The sequence below is a fragment of the Brachyistius frenatus genome, unplaced genomic scaffold, assembly GCF_029030835.1.
Source record: "Brachyistius frenatus isolate BFR_SWC_R1_liver_20210118 unplaced genomic scaffold, ASM2903083v1 Contig_214, whole genome shotgun sequence".
Classification (NCBI taxonomy): Eukaryota; Metazoa; Chordata; class Actinopteri; family Embiotocidae; genus Brachyistius; species Brachyistius frenatus.
This window is the reverse complement of record NW_027210813.1, coordinates 604,118-622,425: the sequence shown is the minus strand read 5'-3', so window position 1 is coordinate 622,425 and position 18,308 is coordinate 604,118. Positions and strand designations below refer to the sequence as shown.

The 18,308-nt window shown below is 41.1% G+C and overlaps 2 protein-coding genes across 2 annotated transcripts; both read left to right on the top strand.

The window, feature by feature from the left end:
- Positions 1-1,748: 1,748 nt before the first annotated feature.
- Positions 1,749-9,133, top strand: LOC138633282 (cytochrome P450 2F2-like). The gene is made up of 11 exons (XM_069719431.1): positions 1,749-1,988; positions 3,234-3,396; positions 3,938-4,090; positions 4,190-4,350; positions 5,047-5,115; positions 5,305-5,409; positions 5,578-5,716; positions 6,325-6,410; positions 7,546-7,647; positions 7,745-7,886; positions 7,983-9,133. Exons 1-11 carry the CDS (start codon positions 1,830-1,832, stop codon positions 8,165-8,167), a joined length of 1,464 nt encoding a protein of 487 aa, XP_069575532.1. The 5' UTR covers positions 1,749-1,829; the 3' UTR covers positions 8,168-9,133.
- Positions 9,134-10,383: 1,250 nt separating this feature from the next.
- Positions 10,384-17,204, top strand: LOC138633281 (cytochrome P450 2F2-like). Its single transcript, XM_069719430.1, has 11 exons — positions 10,384-10,568; positions 11,415-11,577; positions 13,246-13,398; positions 13,496-13,656; positions 14,288-14,356; positions 14,761-14,865; positions 15,576-15,714; positions 15,825-15,910; positions 16,467-16,568; positions 16,666-16,807; positions 16,904-17,204. The coding sequence occupies exons 1-11, from the start codon at positions 10,554-10,556 to the stop codon at positions 17,089-17,091; spliced, it is 1,323 nt and encodes a 440-aa protein (XP_069575531.1). The 5' UTR covers positions 10,384-10,553; the 3' UTR covers positions 17,092-17,204.
- The last annotated feature ends 1,104 nt before the right edge of the window (positions 17,205-18,308 follow it).

Genomic DNA, 18,308 nt, shown 5'->3' with positions numbered 1-18,308 from the left:
CAAACGGGATCCTCGTCTGTCGCCGTGGAGGACAAGACGGTCCCCCAGTGACATGGACGAGGAAACCCTAATTGGAAGCACGGGATAGGAGGGAGAGGGGTTGGGGTGGGAGACCTGCCGGGAGATGGACCGTGCACCCGCACTCGTCCGTTCATTCGGATGGGAGGATCAGTTTCCCTACCCCTAACTTCTAACCCATAAACACAGAATAAACACAACAAACCTTCTTTTTGAACCTACTTACCTGATTTTAACTTTGCAAACAACCTTTTTTTTTTTTTTCAAAAAAAATATTAAATACTTACCTCAATTGGATTTTCTTCTTCGGATCTTCTTCCACCCACCTGGACTTTATTTTCCCCTTTTAATTTATTCTTAAAAATATTTGTTTTTCTCTCCCCATCCACCATGAGCACAGCTCTATACAATTAGACTCTTGTCAGCCAACGGAGGGGACAAAACCGCCCCCCGGCCAGGCCACAGACACATTACGGCCATGAGACTCACAGTAGGAGGGAGTGGGACTGGGCTGGGAGACCGGCATGGAGGAAGGCCTGTGCTCCACCTCTCATCCGTTCATTCAGATGGGAGGATCAGTTCCCCTAACCTAACCCTAACTGAAACAAAGAGATTGGCTGACTGTGGCCTCTCTAATAAACTGGGGTTCCGGAAATCACAGCCCACCACTGAAGTGACTGTTGTGAAAGTTGTTTCACTGGAACCTCTGGACTCAGTAGTGATCACTACCGAGTCCAGAGGTTCCAGTGAAACAACTTTTATTCAAACTTAGTCATACAGAACGGAGGGGGTTTGCTCGCATTCGTGTGTCAGTGTGTGTGTGTGTGTGTGTGTGTGTGTGTGTGTGTGTGTGTGTGTGTTCTGAAACAGAAGAAGAATACACAACGTAAGAATAATGTAACTTAACGAATAAGTTAATTGCAACTCGATGCCAGGTGGCATAACTAACACAAAGTGTCCACATTAATTCAATAAATAAAACCACAGCCAGGATACTTGAAACGATGAGACTCAGGAACACATATCATACATCAGTAATTAACTAAACAAGATCTCAACAGAGCACTGAAGAAAGCATGCCGTGTTAATTAAGTCACATGAAGAATGAATGGATACTACATCACGCTAGCATTCAGCATTACAGGCTACAACAAACAACATGATTAAGGACTACTGCCGTGAGAGTGACCGTAACGATGTATCTGCAGTCATCTTACTTACAGGTCAACGGACGCACACATGAAGTCTTCAACTTACTTTTCACCCAGATCTGTCAGAGCTTGATGAAAAGGTGTGTTTTAGACTTGTGTTTCCAATGGCCTGACTAAACTGTGCTAACACCTTAGTGCCAAATTATTTAACACTGCATGAGATAGGCAGCCTGTATATCGCTCAGAGTTCTTCCACCCACCTTACAAGCTAAGACATTATCAAATACATCTCTAAGGCAAACATAGGATTTCATCTATCTCCATATAATACTTATAATTACAAGAAAGAGCCCATGTCCATTTACTTGCTTTACATTTAAACAGATCAGAAATGTGGGTTGGGGTTTAATATTGTGGTGGAGGCATTTGAATGGACACACAAACACTGACCCTTCATTAATAGTCAGCTCACAGGCATTTGTGTTTTGTGCACCTAATGACCGGGCTGTCTCAGTGTGTGACCTACCCCTCTGTCTCTCTGCCCTTTTATTCACAGGGGAATACATGTAAACAGTCAGAGAAGGTGGGGCAAAGCTCTGAGCTACTCTTGCATACCAGTCAAGCAGCTAGCATCTTCATTTCAGTCCAATCCGTCCGACCATGTTTCTCTCAATTGTCCTACTATGCCTTTGCGTTTTCTTCATCCTTCAACTCAGATCCCGGAGGCCAAAGAACTTCCCACCGGGACCCCCTATTGTGCCTATACTGGGGAACATTTGGACCCTGAGCTTAGACAACCCCTTGAAAGACTTTGACAGGGTAAGAAAAACACTGCAATGAATGATGTTGCTTTTTAAATGCTTTGAATTGCTTTGCCAATGTCAGAAACACTATCATTAGTACTTAAATGTAACCCAGTGGTTAAATACTGACATTTATGGCCAATGCCAAACTTTACCTAACAGTCACAGTGAATGTGTAACGGCACAACAACTCTTGAAGCTGTAACCAAAATCCTTTGGCAATGAAATCTGTTGGCTGTAAAAGGAAAGATTTGAGAAAGACACACATTTTTACACTTTATACTTACAAGTGCAAACGACACTCAGCAACATTCCTGCTGCTACTCTATGTGATTATATAACAATCAGTAGAGTTGACTGCCTGCACACTTGGACATTAGCCAACCAGTACTGCAAGTCATGCTCAAAGGGTGTTTTCTATCATTCATTCTTGATGCGCCAGCATTTGTGAGGAGATTGTCAAAGCAATGTGGGTGGAAGGGGATTGCTTTGTCAAGCTCAATGCACCGACAAATCCCTTTTATCAACAGCAACATCTACAGAAACAAAGTTCAGGAGGATCATTTACAGCCCAAGTCATTATCTCAGAGCACCGGGACACACATGGATATAATTGCACATCTACACTGAAGCAAAACTATCCTCACAAACAAAGCATAATTTATTTACATGTGATATTCAGAATAATCACTCCAACTCAACAGGGAGAGGTTTTTGAGAACAGTTTTGTCCGTTTGATGCACTCTATTGCTCCAACCATGAACCAGCACCCACACTAAACAGTCGCATCTTAAAAAAATATTTTTATTTTATGTAGATTTTCAGTAGATACATAAAGCTCGACAATCGACAGATCACAAATGCCCCTGTCATGGGGCTATGTTGCCATTATTGAACCCTATTGACCCGCCAATTACAAATGTGCCTGCTTATATTTTGACATACTGGTTTGAATAAATTTAACAGATTTGTCTTGACGTGCACAACCTCCACATGTCTCGGGTGTCACTGTGTGATCAGACAAACAAGCAATTTAACTTTAATGGAAATTAAAGGTAACAGAACAGAAAATAATAATTATTACACAAAATGTAATCACAGATTTTGATTTGGAGTTCTCGGATCATGTTCCTGCAGAATTATAATATGCTAACAGGGGTCTTTTCTCTTACATTACATTTCATTTAGCTGAAAGGTTGGAGACCCCTTGTCTATATGCACAGTATGTCAAACAATGACATGTTCTCTTGTTCTCTCCCAGCTGAGGAAGACTTATGGAAACGTCTACAGTCTGTTCTTGGGCCCCAAACCAGCTGTTGTCATCAATGGGATGAAGGTCATAAAGGAAGCAATAGTCAGCAAGGGCAGTGATTTCGCTGGAAGACCCCAAGACCTGTTTATTAATGATGTCATCGAAAGGAAAGGTAGAATTAACATGAGATATATTAGAGTCTTTAATGGGTCTATCACTGTATATTTCTTTGTGTACTGTATTCAGGGAGAAGACCAGAATCATGTAAGAATGTGTGTTCAAAGTCAGGGACAGTTAAAGCTTGTTTTTACAGAGTGGGTAGGTAACATGCCGCAGCATGCTGGGGACATGTTGAAAAGTAGAATAAAAGCATCTAAGGCAGAAATCAAGTTCAACTTTTGCCCAGTATGTTTTTCTAGAAGGCTTCTCTTCATCGCAACACAAAATAAAGTACACAACACACAAATTAGCAACAAAGCGTGAGGAAGGGGGCAGGTGCTTGGGTGTGCCGTTCCTTTGTGACATTGGACAAACTCTTTTTGGCCTGATACATTTACTACAGCAATGCCCCAGGTTTTAAAGTACTGGATGAAAACATGCTAAAAAGTAGATGAGCTCTGGAATAGGACAGCAATAATCATATAGAAAGTGATTTTGAGAAAATGTTGCATAAGATTATTTTTAAACTCTTTGTTTTTCTACATCTGTTCTAGGCGTGATTATGGCAGATTATGGCTCCAATTGGAGAGAACATCGTCGCTTTGCTCTGATGACCCTGAGGAACTTTGGTCTGGGGAAGAATTCAATGGAGGACAGAATTCATGGAGAGATTGAGTACACTGTTAAAACCCTGGAAAACAGTATTGGTACGTCATCCGTGGGTGCATACGAGTGAATTTTGTGTTTTGCCATTGCTTCTGTAATGTTGTCTTAGTGCAAATGTTTTATACAAATGTCTGTGACAGGTAAAACTCTGAGTCCTCAAGTTATGTTCCATAACGCGGCCTCCAACATCATCTGCCAGGTTCTGCTTGGTACACGCTTCGAGTATGATGATGAGTTCATCAAAGTGATTGTTCAATGCTTCACTGAGAATTCAAAGATAACCAATGGACCGTGGGCTATGGTGAGTTAAAGCATGTCTCTGAGGTAAAAGACCTGACTCTGAAATCTCATCAAGGCTAATGCTAGCTGCTTTGAGCCAGATGCTAATTTCAGAATGCTAACAATCATACCATAAGCCATTTCCTACCATCCTCAAACCCTCTAAAGAAGAGAGTGTATCCCAGCTGACAACTTTACCAGTATTCAAAATCTATTTTTTGTAGCTTTTCCACTTTTACCACTAAAGATTTTATTTACTGCTCTTACACTTTTGCATGGTTTGTGTTAGTTTAAGCTTGCTTTTGATGTTGTGTTTTTATTGATTAAGTCTATTTGACTGTTTGACTCGGTTTGTTAATGTGCAACACTTTGGTCAACCTTTGTTGTGTTTTAAATGTGCTATAGAAAAAAATTTGACTTGACTTGGCTTAACATTAGCCGAACGGTTGAGTACACCCAGAACAGGTTGCCAATCAGTCCCTGGGCTAGCATGCTAACATGCAGATATTTGGCAGGTATAATTCAGTGTTTTCCATGTTCACCATCTTAGTTTAGCATGTTAGCATGCTGATATTTGACCAGGTCTGACTCAGGTTAATCACCTCTTCCAATTGAAATGTATTTGAAGTGAAATGATCTGTTTAGACGAAATTTGTTGCAGGTAGCTGAATCTGAAAGTTTGCATTAAAAATAACTAATGATTTATCTCTCTTTACAGCTGTATGACTCACTTCCAATAATTAGAAATCTGCCACTGCCCTTCACCAAGGCCTTCAAGAATGCAGAGGTAATGGGAACATTTAAAAAAAAAAAAAAAAAAAGACTAACTACACGCACGGTACAAGATGCAGACGTCAGATCCGTCAAGTAGAACTCGGTGTTAACAGACTAATTCACAACCCCGCAAAAGTCAAAGAAATCCACCAGCATGCTGTTGTTGACCTGACACGCTTTCTTTGGTCTTGGTGATCTTCAGACTATTCGGAAAATTGTAATTCGTACGGTGAACGAGCACAAGAAGACCAGAGTCCCTGGAGAGCCACGAGACTTGGTTGACTGCTATCTGGATGAACTGGATAAGGTATGAGAGTGTGAAAAGAGTCAGCTCACCATCTCAGATGTTATACTTTACATGGGAGTGAGTTGGGTTGGAAGGAGTCTACCAATTTGTTTTAATTAATCTAAACCTGACAATCATAGTTGGTGTATCACAAAGGTTGTCTTACAATAATCACTCTCCTCTGTTTAGAGAGCCGATGATGGTTCTTCATTTTCAGAAGACCAGCTCATATGGTTCACTCTAGATCTTCACTTTGCCGGAACTGACACGACCTCCAACACCCTGCTCACTGCTTTTCTTTACCTCATGAGCTACCCACACATACAAGGTATGCAAGTAAATATGAGTCATTGTTTTTCAAATTTTATTCAGCACCAAGCCACAACACAAGTTTTTTGAAGAGAATTAACATTGTAAAATCCTTACAACATTAGAATAAGGAGCCCAACAATTAAACAATTGCCTAGTGAGCAGCAGAAATAAAAGACTGCACTTTAACCAGAGGGAAAACCGAATTCCCTATGCTGACTTGATCACTTTCTATAACATGTCACCTGACTTCCCATTTCGCTCCCATCAAAAATCACTATGGCCACTATAGGCCGCCAATGTAAACATTGATTGTATTAATTCCTTTAAAAACAAGCACCTGAGCAGTGTTGGCATTTTCTGGTGCGATTGGGCTGGTAGAAACAGGTAACTGATCAAGAAAGCTGCACATTAAAGGAATGCACGCACACTAGCATTCGCTGCTACAACCCAGAATTAAATGCATACTTTTGATGCAACCAATTTACTTTTACATCCCTCTGCAATTTATGAGCCTCTCTATATCTAATATAAGTTTACCTTTCACTCTCTCAGCTGTGTTATCATCTTACTAAGTTGTCTTTTGAAATGCTAAATGACACGTGTGATATTATCTCGCCCCGTCAGAACAATGTCAGCAGGAGATCGACCAGGTGTTGGAAAGGAAGGATCAGGCCAGTTTTGAGGACCGACACAGAATGCCCTACATGCAGGTACTGTACATCATCTTGTAACGGACCGACAGACACCCCCAAAACCCCTTTTTGTTTTTTTTTGTTTATCAATGGTTGCCTGATAGTGATGTAGGGTCAAGCTTTTTTTTGATTCGGCAAGGGTGAGTCGCTAGAGGATGAGGTGGCAGTGTGGAGAAGGAAAGGTGTTGGCAAATCGTAGGTAAAGGAGGAAGTACGGATAAGGAGAAACAAATCCTGCGAAACAGTCCTCCTGATCGGCAATGAAAGTTTAAGTAGTGACGTGGAGGTAGTGAATCCCTCGGGACTACTATGGCTGAAGGGACGATGCAACCAGACCTCGGAGCGACATTTACTACCCGCACAAAAGTAAGTGCTTGACAGTCAGCTGACTGCCGGTATCGCTGCCATTTGAGCTGACTCGCACACTGAATGACTGACTGACTGAATTGGGCGAACATTATTTTCCCTTTTTGAGTGGATTGCATGTATTTTTATATTTTGGTTTTCCTTGGAAAAATCCAGAAGTGTACCCTTTTTGTTGGCATTTCTTCTTTTATTTTTTCTCTCATTGAATTAAAAATGTTTTGTCTCTTCTCATGGGAAAATAAAAGAGACTCATTGACAAGAACGGGGCATCTCCTGTGGTGTTTTGTCATTGATAAGGACTGAAAGACGTCTATTTTGTGTTGTTGATACTTTTCTATTGAAAAGTTTTCTAGGTTGTGTGAGAGTAACTTGGGTTATTGTTCATGCCTCCTTTGTGTTGGCTTAGTTTTAGTTAATTTAGATCAATTATTGTCAGAGTTCTCCATGGCACCACAGGACCAAGAATACACAGTGAAACTTTAAGCCGTCACTATCTGACAGATGTCTCTGTAATTTTGATGTTATTTTTTGAGTACATCGTGGTCTGAGCGGCATGTTTGTTGAAACATGACACAAAGTGGGCTAAAGGGATATCATTCAGCAGATGGTCAAATCATTGATCAGATCCATTGCAACTACTGTCTTTAAACACAATTTCAATTTGGTCCGTTTTCCTGGTCATTCTGCTGGCTGTTATCTGTGCTGCAGCTTTATTGGTCTACATTGTTTACTGTCTGCTCCAGGTCAGATAAAGCTTGAAACGATGTTTAAATCTGTCTTCATCCAGGCTGTGATTCATGAAGTGCAGAGGATCGCCAACACCGTTCCACTCAGTGTCTTCCACTGCACGACTAAAGACACAGAGCTTATGGGATATTCCATCCCCAAGGTGAGGAGTAACTGGTTAAATATATTTTAGTGACAGAGGCAACAAAGGGAAATGCCTCTTTTATTGCTTTTGACATTTTGGTTACTTTTGTTTTCAGGGTACAATGATCATCCAGAACTTGACCTCACTGCACAACGAGGAAGGACAGTGGAAATTCCCTCATGAATTCAACCCTGAAAACTTCCTCAATGACCAGGGAGAGTTTGTTAAACCAGAGGCCTTCATGCCTTTCTCTGCAGGTGCATTATAACCGTTTCCTACTCAGAGTGGCATGCACACACACTGTAAGTAAGGTCAATTGGTCATAGACTTTAAGGTCTGTTTCCATGTCTCAGGTCCTCGGATGTGTCTCGGCGAGGGTCTGGCTCGTATGGAGCTCTTCCTCATCATGGTGACTCTGCTGAGGAAGTTTAGGTTCATCTGGCCTGAGGATGCAGGAGAGCCAGACTTCACTCCAGTCTATGGAGTCACATTAACTCCCAAACCGTACCACATGAAGTTGGAACTCAGGTCACAGTGAGGTGGTGTATAGACACACAGCAGAAACAGATGAACGCAAACTGCCAGTTATTCCTGAAAACTCGATTCATGAAAATAATGGAGGCCTTTTTTTAACAGCAGGTAATAATCACCAGAGATATATGGCAAATGTTAGGTGAGAAGATCTATGGAAGCTCAAAATTGTTCAATATTTTGACCCATCATCGGTCCTTTTAGTCATTAGTCTGTTGATTTATTGATGTACAATGCTTTGTCCCAAAAAAGGACCGTGTTTAAAAGACAACACCCCCTTTTCCAACATCTTTCAAAAACCAAAGATTTGTCTTTTCCTTGGATTAATAAGGTATCTGGTTTTATTTGCCTTTGTATAAGTGAAACAAGAAATATGGCAATAAATGAAACCCACATTTGTGTATCTCGCCTATCAACATTTTTTAGAGCCATATTTTTTGGCCCTTGACCGACTTTGAGAGACTCACCATAAGTCTTCTGCAAACACAACTCGGAATGCAACACTCTTTGTAGAGGGCGATGTCATGCTACAACTACATTTAAAATATAATGTTACTTTTCAATTTTAATCTGTAGGAAAAACTAGCCATGAAGCTGCACTATTCAAGCTATTGTACCAGTATTGGCTTAAATATACAAGACTGAGTCGTCCAGCCTCCATCACCATTTATCTGATGTTACTACCCACAACTTACCAACTCATCTTGGTATGAAAAACCTTTTATGACCTTTGACCTGTTAAAAGGAAAAAAAAAAAGTTTCATATGGAATTGGAATATGTCAGTTTATTGCATATATCTATATCAATGTTATCACATCATACTTTTCGAGTCTTTTAAACCTTTTTTTAAGAAATGGAACTGATAAATTTAGAATTAAAATGGTGGAGGAGATTTGACAGTTTTTAGCTTGGTATGTAAAATACAAAATGCATTTCATGATAAAAAGAAAATCTGTGATAATAAAATCTATTTTCCAATCATTTCTCTTGCTTTTGTTGAAAAAAAATAATAACTTGGGGCTGTTTTATTGTATGATGCATTGCTCAAGTGTGCCAAAATGCATATTAAATGATTATCACTCATTGCTTTTAAAACAAGAACATAAGCATAGCATTGCTCATGCAGAATTTTTTTTCCATCAAAGTAAATATATCCTATCTGACTGAGATCCTTTTCGGTTTTTCAACATTATTGAAGCCTGGTGTGGCAGGCGGCCTGGTTATTTATGGCTCTTCCCACCCTCTTTATGACCTGTGTGACCTTTATATATCCCTATGAATGAAAAATGTTACACCATTGAATTTTTGATAATGAAAAAAGAGATTTTCTGCAAAAACAAAACCCCACGTTCATTTCAATATACGGGAGGAATTTCTTTCCAATTTTAATGGTTTAGGTTTGGTGTAAAATACAATTGTTCACAACTTACTTGCTTTCCTTTTTAAGGTTTTTATTCACCTTTAATGGAGACAAACAAAAAGTACACAACCACAGGAGGTGGGCCAAGACAAGGGTTCAGACAAAGAATAAATGTGACTTGAAGACAGTGGTTACAATGGATCTCTAAATCCGCTCTGTTCCCTATCGCCAACTTCGACATAGGATGTGCTGTGTGGACCACATGGGGAGGACATCAACAGCATGATGGACTGTATCACAGAATACATTAAATTCTGTGAACACACCACCGTACCATCCCGGACTGTACAATGCTTCCCCAACAATAAGCCGTGGATCACCAGTGACCTGAAAGTTCTTCTTAATAAGAAGAAAGCAGCCTTCAGGTCTGGGGACAGGGACAAGCTCAGGAGAGTGCAGCGCCACCTGAAGGAGAAGATGAGGGAGTGCAAGGACTCCTACAGGAGGAAGCTGGAGGCAAAACTCCAGCAGAACAACGTGAGGGAGGTGTGGACCAGTATGAAGGAGATTACTGGGTTCAAGGGGAGAGAGAGAGACAACCAGGGGGAACCTGGAGAGGTCCAATGAGCTAAACTGTTTCTTCAACAGGTTTAGTTCACCGCCCTCATCTGTCTCCTCCACACCTTACACCTTCCAAACACCTCTGCTGCCTCCCCCTCTGCCCCGCCTGGTGAACTGCATAGAGCCCTCAATCTCAAAGGGCTCTTCCTCCATCGACACCTTGACAAAGTACACAGCCAGAGGAGGCAGGGCTAAGAGCTGAGCTAACCTTTAATCCCAAAATCGAGCAGCTAACCTCTTCACTTCAGTCTGAGCTGTCCCACCATGTTTCTATCACTTGTCCTGCTGTGGGTCTGCATTTTCATCTTCATCCTTTGAGTCAAACCCCGGAGGACCAAGAATTTTCCACCAGGACCTGCTGTCCTGCCTGTATTGGGGACCATTTTGCACCTGGACCTAAAGGATCCCTTGATGGATTTAGAAAGGGTGAGAGAAATGCTGCAATAAATGTTGTTGTTCTTTAAATGATTTATATTGTTTTATTTAAAGTTCTTTTGTGCTTTATACTTCATGCAGGGATGGGTTACTCCCCACCAACGCTGCTTCTACTCTCTTTATGGGATTGCATAAAAAGTTGCTGTTTGTGTCCCTGCACACTTGGAGTGTACCCAACAAGTGTTGCAGGTCACACATCCAAAAACATGCACCTCAGGTCAGGTTACCTGGCGCCGTGCTAGTGGCAGCCTGTTGCAGCAGCTCCCCCCCTGAGAGCCCTCCTGCTGTAGCAAAGAAATTTCCCCTCGGGGATTAATAGAGTACTATAAAATTAAAAAAAATATATACTTGATAAACTGACTTGATATGACAATATTTTTGATGAGATTTTTGCTGAGAGCTCAACATTATATAGGTGAAAGGTGTTACCTTTTAGGTGATCAATGCATGGAGAGGAGGAAAAGATATTTAACAGCAATATCTCTTTTTTGCGAATGTAAATGTAGTCAGTCTTTTGTTAAGCCACCTTCCGATTAGTGCGCAACCCAGTCTACCATCTGAGCCTCTGAGCAACAGCCTCCCTATAACAAGTAGGTAAACAAAAATCAAAACTAGTCATAAAACAAGGGACGGACGAGGGCGAAGCTTTACTTGAGGTAGAGTGCACCTTGTAAATTTGACTCTACAGTCAGCAGTAATTGTGCTCTGCTGTGTCTGCTTTTGTCATTCTCACCTGGCAGGATAATAAACACTCAACTGAACTAAGTTGGCAAATATTTCTAACCCTTTTAAAAATTAAAGTAAACATACATTTGTGTCAAACTTGTTCCCTTCTAGCTGAGGAAGACTTATGGGAACGTCTACAGTCTTTTCTTTGGCAAAAAACCAGCTGTCGTCATCAATGGGGTGAAGGCCATGAAGGAGGCGATGGTGATCAAGGCGACAGATTTTGCCGGACGACCGCATGACCTGTTTATTAATGATGTCACTCAAAGGAAAGGTAGAGTAAATATTTAATGTTTTTGGATGAATAATGAAACAGTCTCAGTACATGTGCCATTGATAGGTCTGTGTCTCTTTCTGCATTGACTGGATTCAGGAATCAGACAGTACCCAGTATTACCTTAGCACAAGTTTGGCCATAATGCATTTGAATTCTGACCTTAGCTTTGAAGCATATTAGAAATGCCACCAAAGGCTTAAATTATTAGAATTAGTCAAATTAATTATTTCTAAGGTGAGAACATTTCTCTCTCAGGGTGACACAGAAAAACCAATCCATATTTCTATGACCTCTATGCTTGACTATTGAGTTATATTGGCCTCTTGTTTGGTCTTCACAACTTGTTCAACAGCCCAAGTACGAAGAACAGACATAGAGCACATATAACCCCAATTTTAGAAACCTTGCACTGGTTATCTGTCAGTTTCTATATTATTTTGAATCACTGGATAGCCTGGCTCCGACTGGCTTCCTGGTCATGCAAAGGAGCATCATCATTTATTGGCTAATTGACATTTTTGGGTGTTAGGCATTAGTTTTTATAACTTTTTATACATTGTTTTGACTTTATTTCATGGGTTGGGGTTATTGTTAGAGGAACTGATACAATACACTTATAGGGACATCAAACAGGATGCACAGGACTAACATTTAGTAGGCCAAATTGTAACGGACCTATAGAACTGACTGACTAACTGACAGATTGACTTGTGCGAACATTATTTCCCTTTTTGGAGTGGATTATATGTGTTTTTGCCATATTTGGTTTTTCCTTGGACATATCTTGAAGTGGACTCTTTTTGCTGGTGTTTCTCCTTTTTATTTTTCTTTCATGGAACTAATATTTTTTCATCTCTTCTCTTAGGAAAATAAAAGAGACTCATTGGCAAGAACGGGGCATCTCCTGTGGTGTGTTGTCATTGCTAAGGATTTATAGATGTCTATTTTTGTTGTTGGTACTTTTCTGTTGAAAGGTCTTTTTAGGTTGTGTGAGAGTAACGTGGGTTATTGTTCACACCTCCTTTGTGTTGGTTCTCCCTAGCTGGCATCCCAGAACTAAGAATACACAAAATGTAACATTAAGCCATCACAAAATCTAGTCTGGTATTACTGGACCCAAATTCACTGTGTGAATATTTAGGTCTGGCCATTCTCCATTGTGTATTGCATCCTACTAGGCATAGATTTAAATTGAATTAAGAAATTATTGGAGCAGTTTTTCACAAATTCGCATTTACCACCATACACTGTATGTTGCGCACCAAAACCTTACCACTGTCACCATTGTTGGAGCCACTGGCGTCAGTTAGCCACCCTGACTGATCACTAATTTGTCCAGCCTTTGGAGAGGCTGAGCAAACCTTAAAGGGAACAAGGCAAAGCCAAATGCCCTATCTATATATAAAGGTATTCGTTAATCTGCCCGATGATTTGGATCTACTCCAAACTTTAATGGTTTCTTTGTTGGCTGAAGCTACACCCTACCATCAAGTTTCATAAAAATTTGGCAGGTACTTTTTCCCTAATCTTGCTGACAAACAGGAAAACAAACAAATCAAAAACAGTAATAAAACAGGCGAGAAAGGTTGATGAGCTCTGGTACAGAGTAGTGATGAGTTACATGAGTTGATCCCTAAACTGTTTGTGTTTCTACACCTTTCGTAGGCATAATTACGGTAGATTATGGCTCCATCTGGAGGGAGCATCGTCGCTTTGCTCTGATGACCCTGAGGAACTTTGGTCTGGGGAAGAATTCAATGGAGGACAGAATTCATGGAGAGATTCAGTACACCATTGAAACACTGGAAAACAGCATTGGTACATCAACTGTGGATCCATATAACTAAATTTTGTGTTGTGCTATCGTTTCTGTGCAACACTGTGTCACACTGTATTTTATTAATGTCTTTTACAGGCAAAACCCTGAGTCCTGGAGTTATATTTCATAACGCAGCGTTCAACATCATCTGCCAGGTTCTGTTTGGTACACGCTTCGAGTATGACGAAGAGTTCATGACAGTGGTTGTTGATTACATCACTGAGATTTTGAAGATAGCCAATGGACCGTGGGCTATGGTGAGTTAAAGCATGTTTCTTCTGTAGAAAATCTGACTCAGACATGTCCTCAAGGCTAAACATCTATAGCCATGCTAGCAGTTCTGAGGCTGGTTTAAGACAGATGCTGACATGTTTGCAACAACAATACCAACATGCAGAGGTTCTGCAGGTACAACATCATATCCACCATGTTAGTTTAGCACGCTAATTTTTGATAAGTAGTGCTATACAAAAAGTACAGCTCAGGCTGTGTGATGAAAAGTAGGTAGATCAGCAAAGTCAGTCAGATTCATTGTGTGCATATCATGAATGTCTTCACAAAATGTCTTGACGTTCCTAGACCAAAGTGGCAAACAGAGCAACCTCAGCTTTTTCAACACTTGTGCAACTGCATTAGCTGTGAATATTTTGCTGTCTGTGTATTTGTCAGTTGAACAATCTGAGCCAGAAACTCTGCAGACGTTCTTCGCCTTGCCTCGAACAATTTTGCCCTGTAAATGAACTTTGATAGGAATTATCTCCAGCTGTTTCTTTATGTGGTTTTCTTTTTCACCATTTGAATAAAATATTGTTTTTGGTGTAATTATATTGAGGGAAGCAGAATCCATATGTTTGGATCCAAAAACACAAGATTTATCTCTCTTTACAGCTGTATAACGCTCTTCCCATAATTCGTAACCTGCCACTGCCCTTCAGCAAGGCCTTTAATGAAATGGAGGTAATGTGGAAAATCACACTAAACACACACGCATACAAGGCTCTAAACATTTCATAGGATATGGTGACTTATGTTGGCCTCTATGACAATTCCAGGGTTAATTCCCCTGAAAACACCAATGAAATATTCATTCTGGCTTTCTCTCCCAGAACTGCCCTCTCTTTTGTCTTAGCTAATGCAGTTTTAGATTTCTGTAATTTAAAAATTTTGATTGATTGCATTGCACCTACATAAGTGGAAGTCATCTTTGGTAAAAAGGGATCTCCATGGAGAATTGCCATGCTAACCCTTGTAGCCTTTACTTTTTGTCTTGATGTCTTTATGTTTTAAGTAAAGCACTTTGAATTTCCTTGTTGTTGAAATGTGCTGTGCAAATAAACTTCTCTTGCCCGGTGTTTTTCTAGATTTGTAGGAAACAAACGATTCGTTTGGTGACCGAACACAAGAAGACCAGAGTCCCTGGAGAGCCACGAGACTTTGTTGACTGCTATCTGGATGAACTGGATAAGGTGTGTGTTTGTGTATAGTTGTGTGTAAAGATTCAACTTACTATCTTAGATTTAGCATTATGTTGTACATGGGTATGGGTTGTGTTTAAAATAATTATCAGTCCCTCCAGGAGGTTTTTTTGTGATTGTTTTGATTGAAAATGTTTGATTTTGTGGTGGATTTTCTGAAAAACTGCGATGTAATTTATAAAGTTTTATATTAGTTTTTTGTGGAAAATTGGCAGAATTAGAAAAAATTGCACGTTTAGAAAGAAAAATGCAATTTTGTTATGCCTTACCTGATAAAGGAATAAATATGTAATCACTTCCTTTGATAATAAACATTTAATTAGATCATTTTAATGTGAAGACCACATTTCCCACAAAACCCGTCACTTCCTGTTTCTCCTCTTGTTCCGGTGAACAAAGTTTTATTTGGTGATGAAAACAAGAGCAGTGCCTTTCTGACTGGAAATGAGGAGTTATTGTTGTTTATAGAGTGAGTTTTGTTTGAAAAGACTTACTTTATGTTGTTAATACTTTCAGCACAGATTCTGATGACAATGTTTTTTGGGAAAAAAATCATGGGAATTTAAAAAAATTGCAAGCTCTTGCAGATATTGCGGAGTTTGTTTGAATTTGCGGAAATTATTGCAATTGCAAGATTTCCTAGAGGGATCGAATTATAACAACTTCCTGATTTGAATTTTTTATCACTCCACTCTGTGTAGAGAGGCGATGATGGTTCTTCATTTTCAGAAGAGCAACTCATCATGTACACTTTAGATCTTCACTTTGCCGGGACCGACACAACCTCCAACACCCTGCTTACTGGTTTTCTTTACCTCATGAGCTACCCACACATACAAGGTATGCATCTAATATAAGTTTACCTTTCACTCTCTCAGCTGTGTTATCATCTTACTAAGTTGTCTTTTGAAATGCTAAATGACACGTGTGATATTATCTCGCCCCGTCAGAACGATGTCAGCAGGAGATCAACCAGGTGTTGGAAGGGAAGGATCAGGCCAGTTTTGAGGACAGACACAAAATGCCCTACATGCAGGTACTGTACACCATCTTGTAACGGACCGACAGACACCCCAAAACCCCTTTTTGTTTTTTTTTGTTTATCAATGGTTGCCTGATAGTGATGTAGGGTCAAGCTTTTTTTTGATTCGGCAAGGGTGAGTCGCTAGAGGATGAGGTGGCAGTGGGGAGAAGGAAAGGTGTTGGCAAATCGTAGGTAAAGGAGGAAGTACGGATAAGGAGAAACAAATCCTGCGAAACAGTCCTCCTGATCGGCAATGAAAGTTTAAGTAGTGACGTGGAGGTAGTGAATCCCTCGGGACTACTATGGCTGAAGGGACGATGCAACCAGTCTGAGTGACATGTATGTTAGAACATGACACGAAGTTGGCTAAAGGGAAGAGATCTTATCCAGTAAATCTGGACTTGGGAATCCATTGTAACCACTGTCTTCAAGTCACATTTATTTTTTGTCTGGTCATCAACATTCTGCTGGCTGTTATCTTTGCTGCAGCTTTATTGGTCTACATTGTTTACTGTCTGCTCCAGGTCAGATAAAGCTTGAAACGATGTTTAAATCTGTCTTCATCCAGGCTGTGATTCATGAAGTGCAGAGGATCGCCAACACCGTTCCACTCAGCGTCTTCCACTGCACGACTAAAGACACAGAGCTTATGGGATATTCCATCCCCAAGGTGAGGAGCAACTGGTTAAATATATTTTAGTGACAGAGGCAACAAAGGGAAATGCCTCTTTTATTGCTTTTGACATTTTGGTTACTTTTGTTTTCAGGGTACAATGATCATCCAGAACTTGACCTCACTGCACAACGAGGAAGGACAGTGGAAATTCCCTCATGAATTCAACCCTGAAAACTTCCTCAATGACCAGGGAGAGTTTGTTAAACCAGAGGCCTTCATGCCTTTCTCTGCAGGTGCATTATAACCGTTTCCTACTCAGAGTGGCATGCACACACACTGTAAGTAAGGTCAATTGGTCATAGACTTTAAGGTCTGTTTCCATGTCTCAGGTCCTCGGATGTGTCTCGGCGAGGGTCTGGCTCGTATGGAGCTTTTCCTCATCATGGTGACTCTGCTGAGGAAGTTTAAGTTCATCTGGCCTGAGGATGCAGGAGAGCCAGACTTCACTCCAGTCTTTGGAATCACAACAACTCCCAAACCGTATCGCATGAAGGTGGAACTCAGGTTGATACAGTGAGGTGGTTTGCAGGAATGCATTAATATGTGAAACTGAACCAAACCTTAACCCCAGTATTGTCACATTATAGGTTCACATACTGTTCCCTCTCAATAAATAAGTTGCCAAGTGTACTAATCATTTGTTTAATTTGGGCCTCTTGAGATGGTTTGGGCATGTGATTTTGATGCCTTTTCGGTGCCTTCCAGTGGAGGTTTTCCTGGTACGTCCAACCGGTACGGCACCTTGGGGTAGACCCAGAACATGCTGGAGGGATTATATATCTCATCTGGCCTGGGAACGCCTTAGGATCCCCCAGCAGGAGTTGGAAGATGTTGCTGGACAGGGGGAGGACTGGGGTATTATGCAAATAAGCAAAAGAAGGTGGAGGAATGAATGGACTGACGGACAGATGCATGGATGGGTGGATGCATGGATGGTCTGATGAATGATGGATGGATGGATGGTCTGATGGATGATTGATGGGGAAAAAGGATTTGTCTCTTCCTCTTGTTTGCATTGTGGCTTCGGAAAGTCTCCTGTCCGAAAAGTTTCCTTTGTTGTCTGTCTTATTTGCAAGTGATTCTTTCCGCATCTAATTGACGACCCCCCTGTGTCCTTATCTTGTGACCTACAACCAACACTGTATTACCATACAAAAGCAGATACAAAGGGAATGGGGGCGACTGTCAACTGTTTGTCCACTGTTTGTCAACTGTATAAAAGCTGCCCTGAGCGAAAAGAAGGAGTGTACAGGGGAGAACGGAAAGACGAGGACGGATGAGACAAGGACTGCTGGGGAAGCCAGGCTGGGGAGAGCCCGGCTGGGGCGAACCCTGCTGAAGAGGGGGAGAACGGAAGACGAGGACGGCGGAGCAGAGGACTGCTGGGGAAGCCAGGCTGGGTAGAGCCCGGCTGGGGCGAGAACTGCTGGAGGACTGCTGGAAAGCCCTGCTGTAGAGAACTGCTGGGGGGAGCAATGCTGGACACCTCTCTTTGAGGGCGCATGTAGTTGCTCCTTCTTGCAAGAATAAAATGTCCGATGTGTTTGATTTTGAACCAAGCCTCTTGAGTAATTTTTCTAACATAATTGGTCCTTCAAGCCGGATCCCAACATCTCCTCCTCTCTCTGGACACAGCCTGAAACCGTGCACGGGAGAGTCTGGGACTCCTGAGGAAAGACCTCCTGCTGTTTCTTTATCGAAGCAGTTTGGACATTGGTGAGACCAGGACTGACT

Coding starts and splice junctions, on each gene's coding strand:
- LOC138633282 (XM_069719431.1), top strand. CDS start 1,830: ATGTTTCTCTCAATTGTCCTACTATGCCTTTGCGTTTTCTTCATCCTT. Junction 3,397..3,937: donor TGATGTCATCGAAAGGAAAG/GTAGAATTAACA, acceptor CATCTGTTCTAG/GCGTGATTATGGCAGATTAT. Junction 5,116..5,304: donor AGGCCTTCAAGAATGCAGAG/GTAATGGGAACA, acceptor GGTGATCTTCAG/ACTATTCGGAAAATTGTAAT.
- LOC138633281 (XM_069719430.1), top strand. Junction 11,578..13,245: donor TGATGTCACTCAAAGGAAAG/GTAGAGTAAATA, acceptor CACCTTTCGTAG/GCATAATTACGGTAGATTAT. Junction 13,399..13,495: donor AACACTGGAAAACAGCATTG/GTACATCAACTG, acceptor TGTCTTTTACAG/GCAAAACCCTGAGTCCTGGA.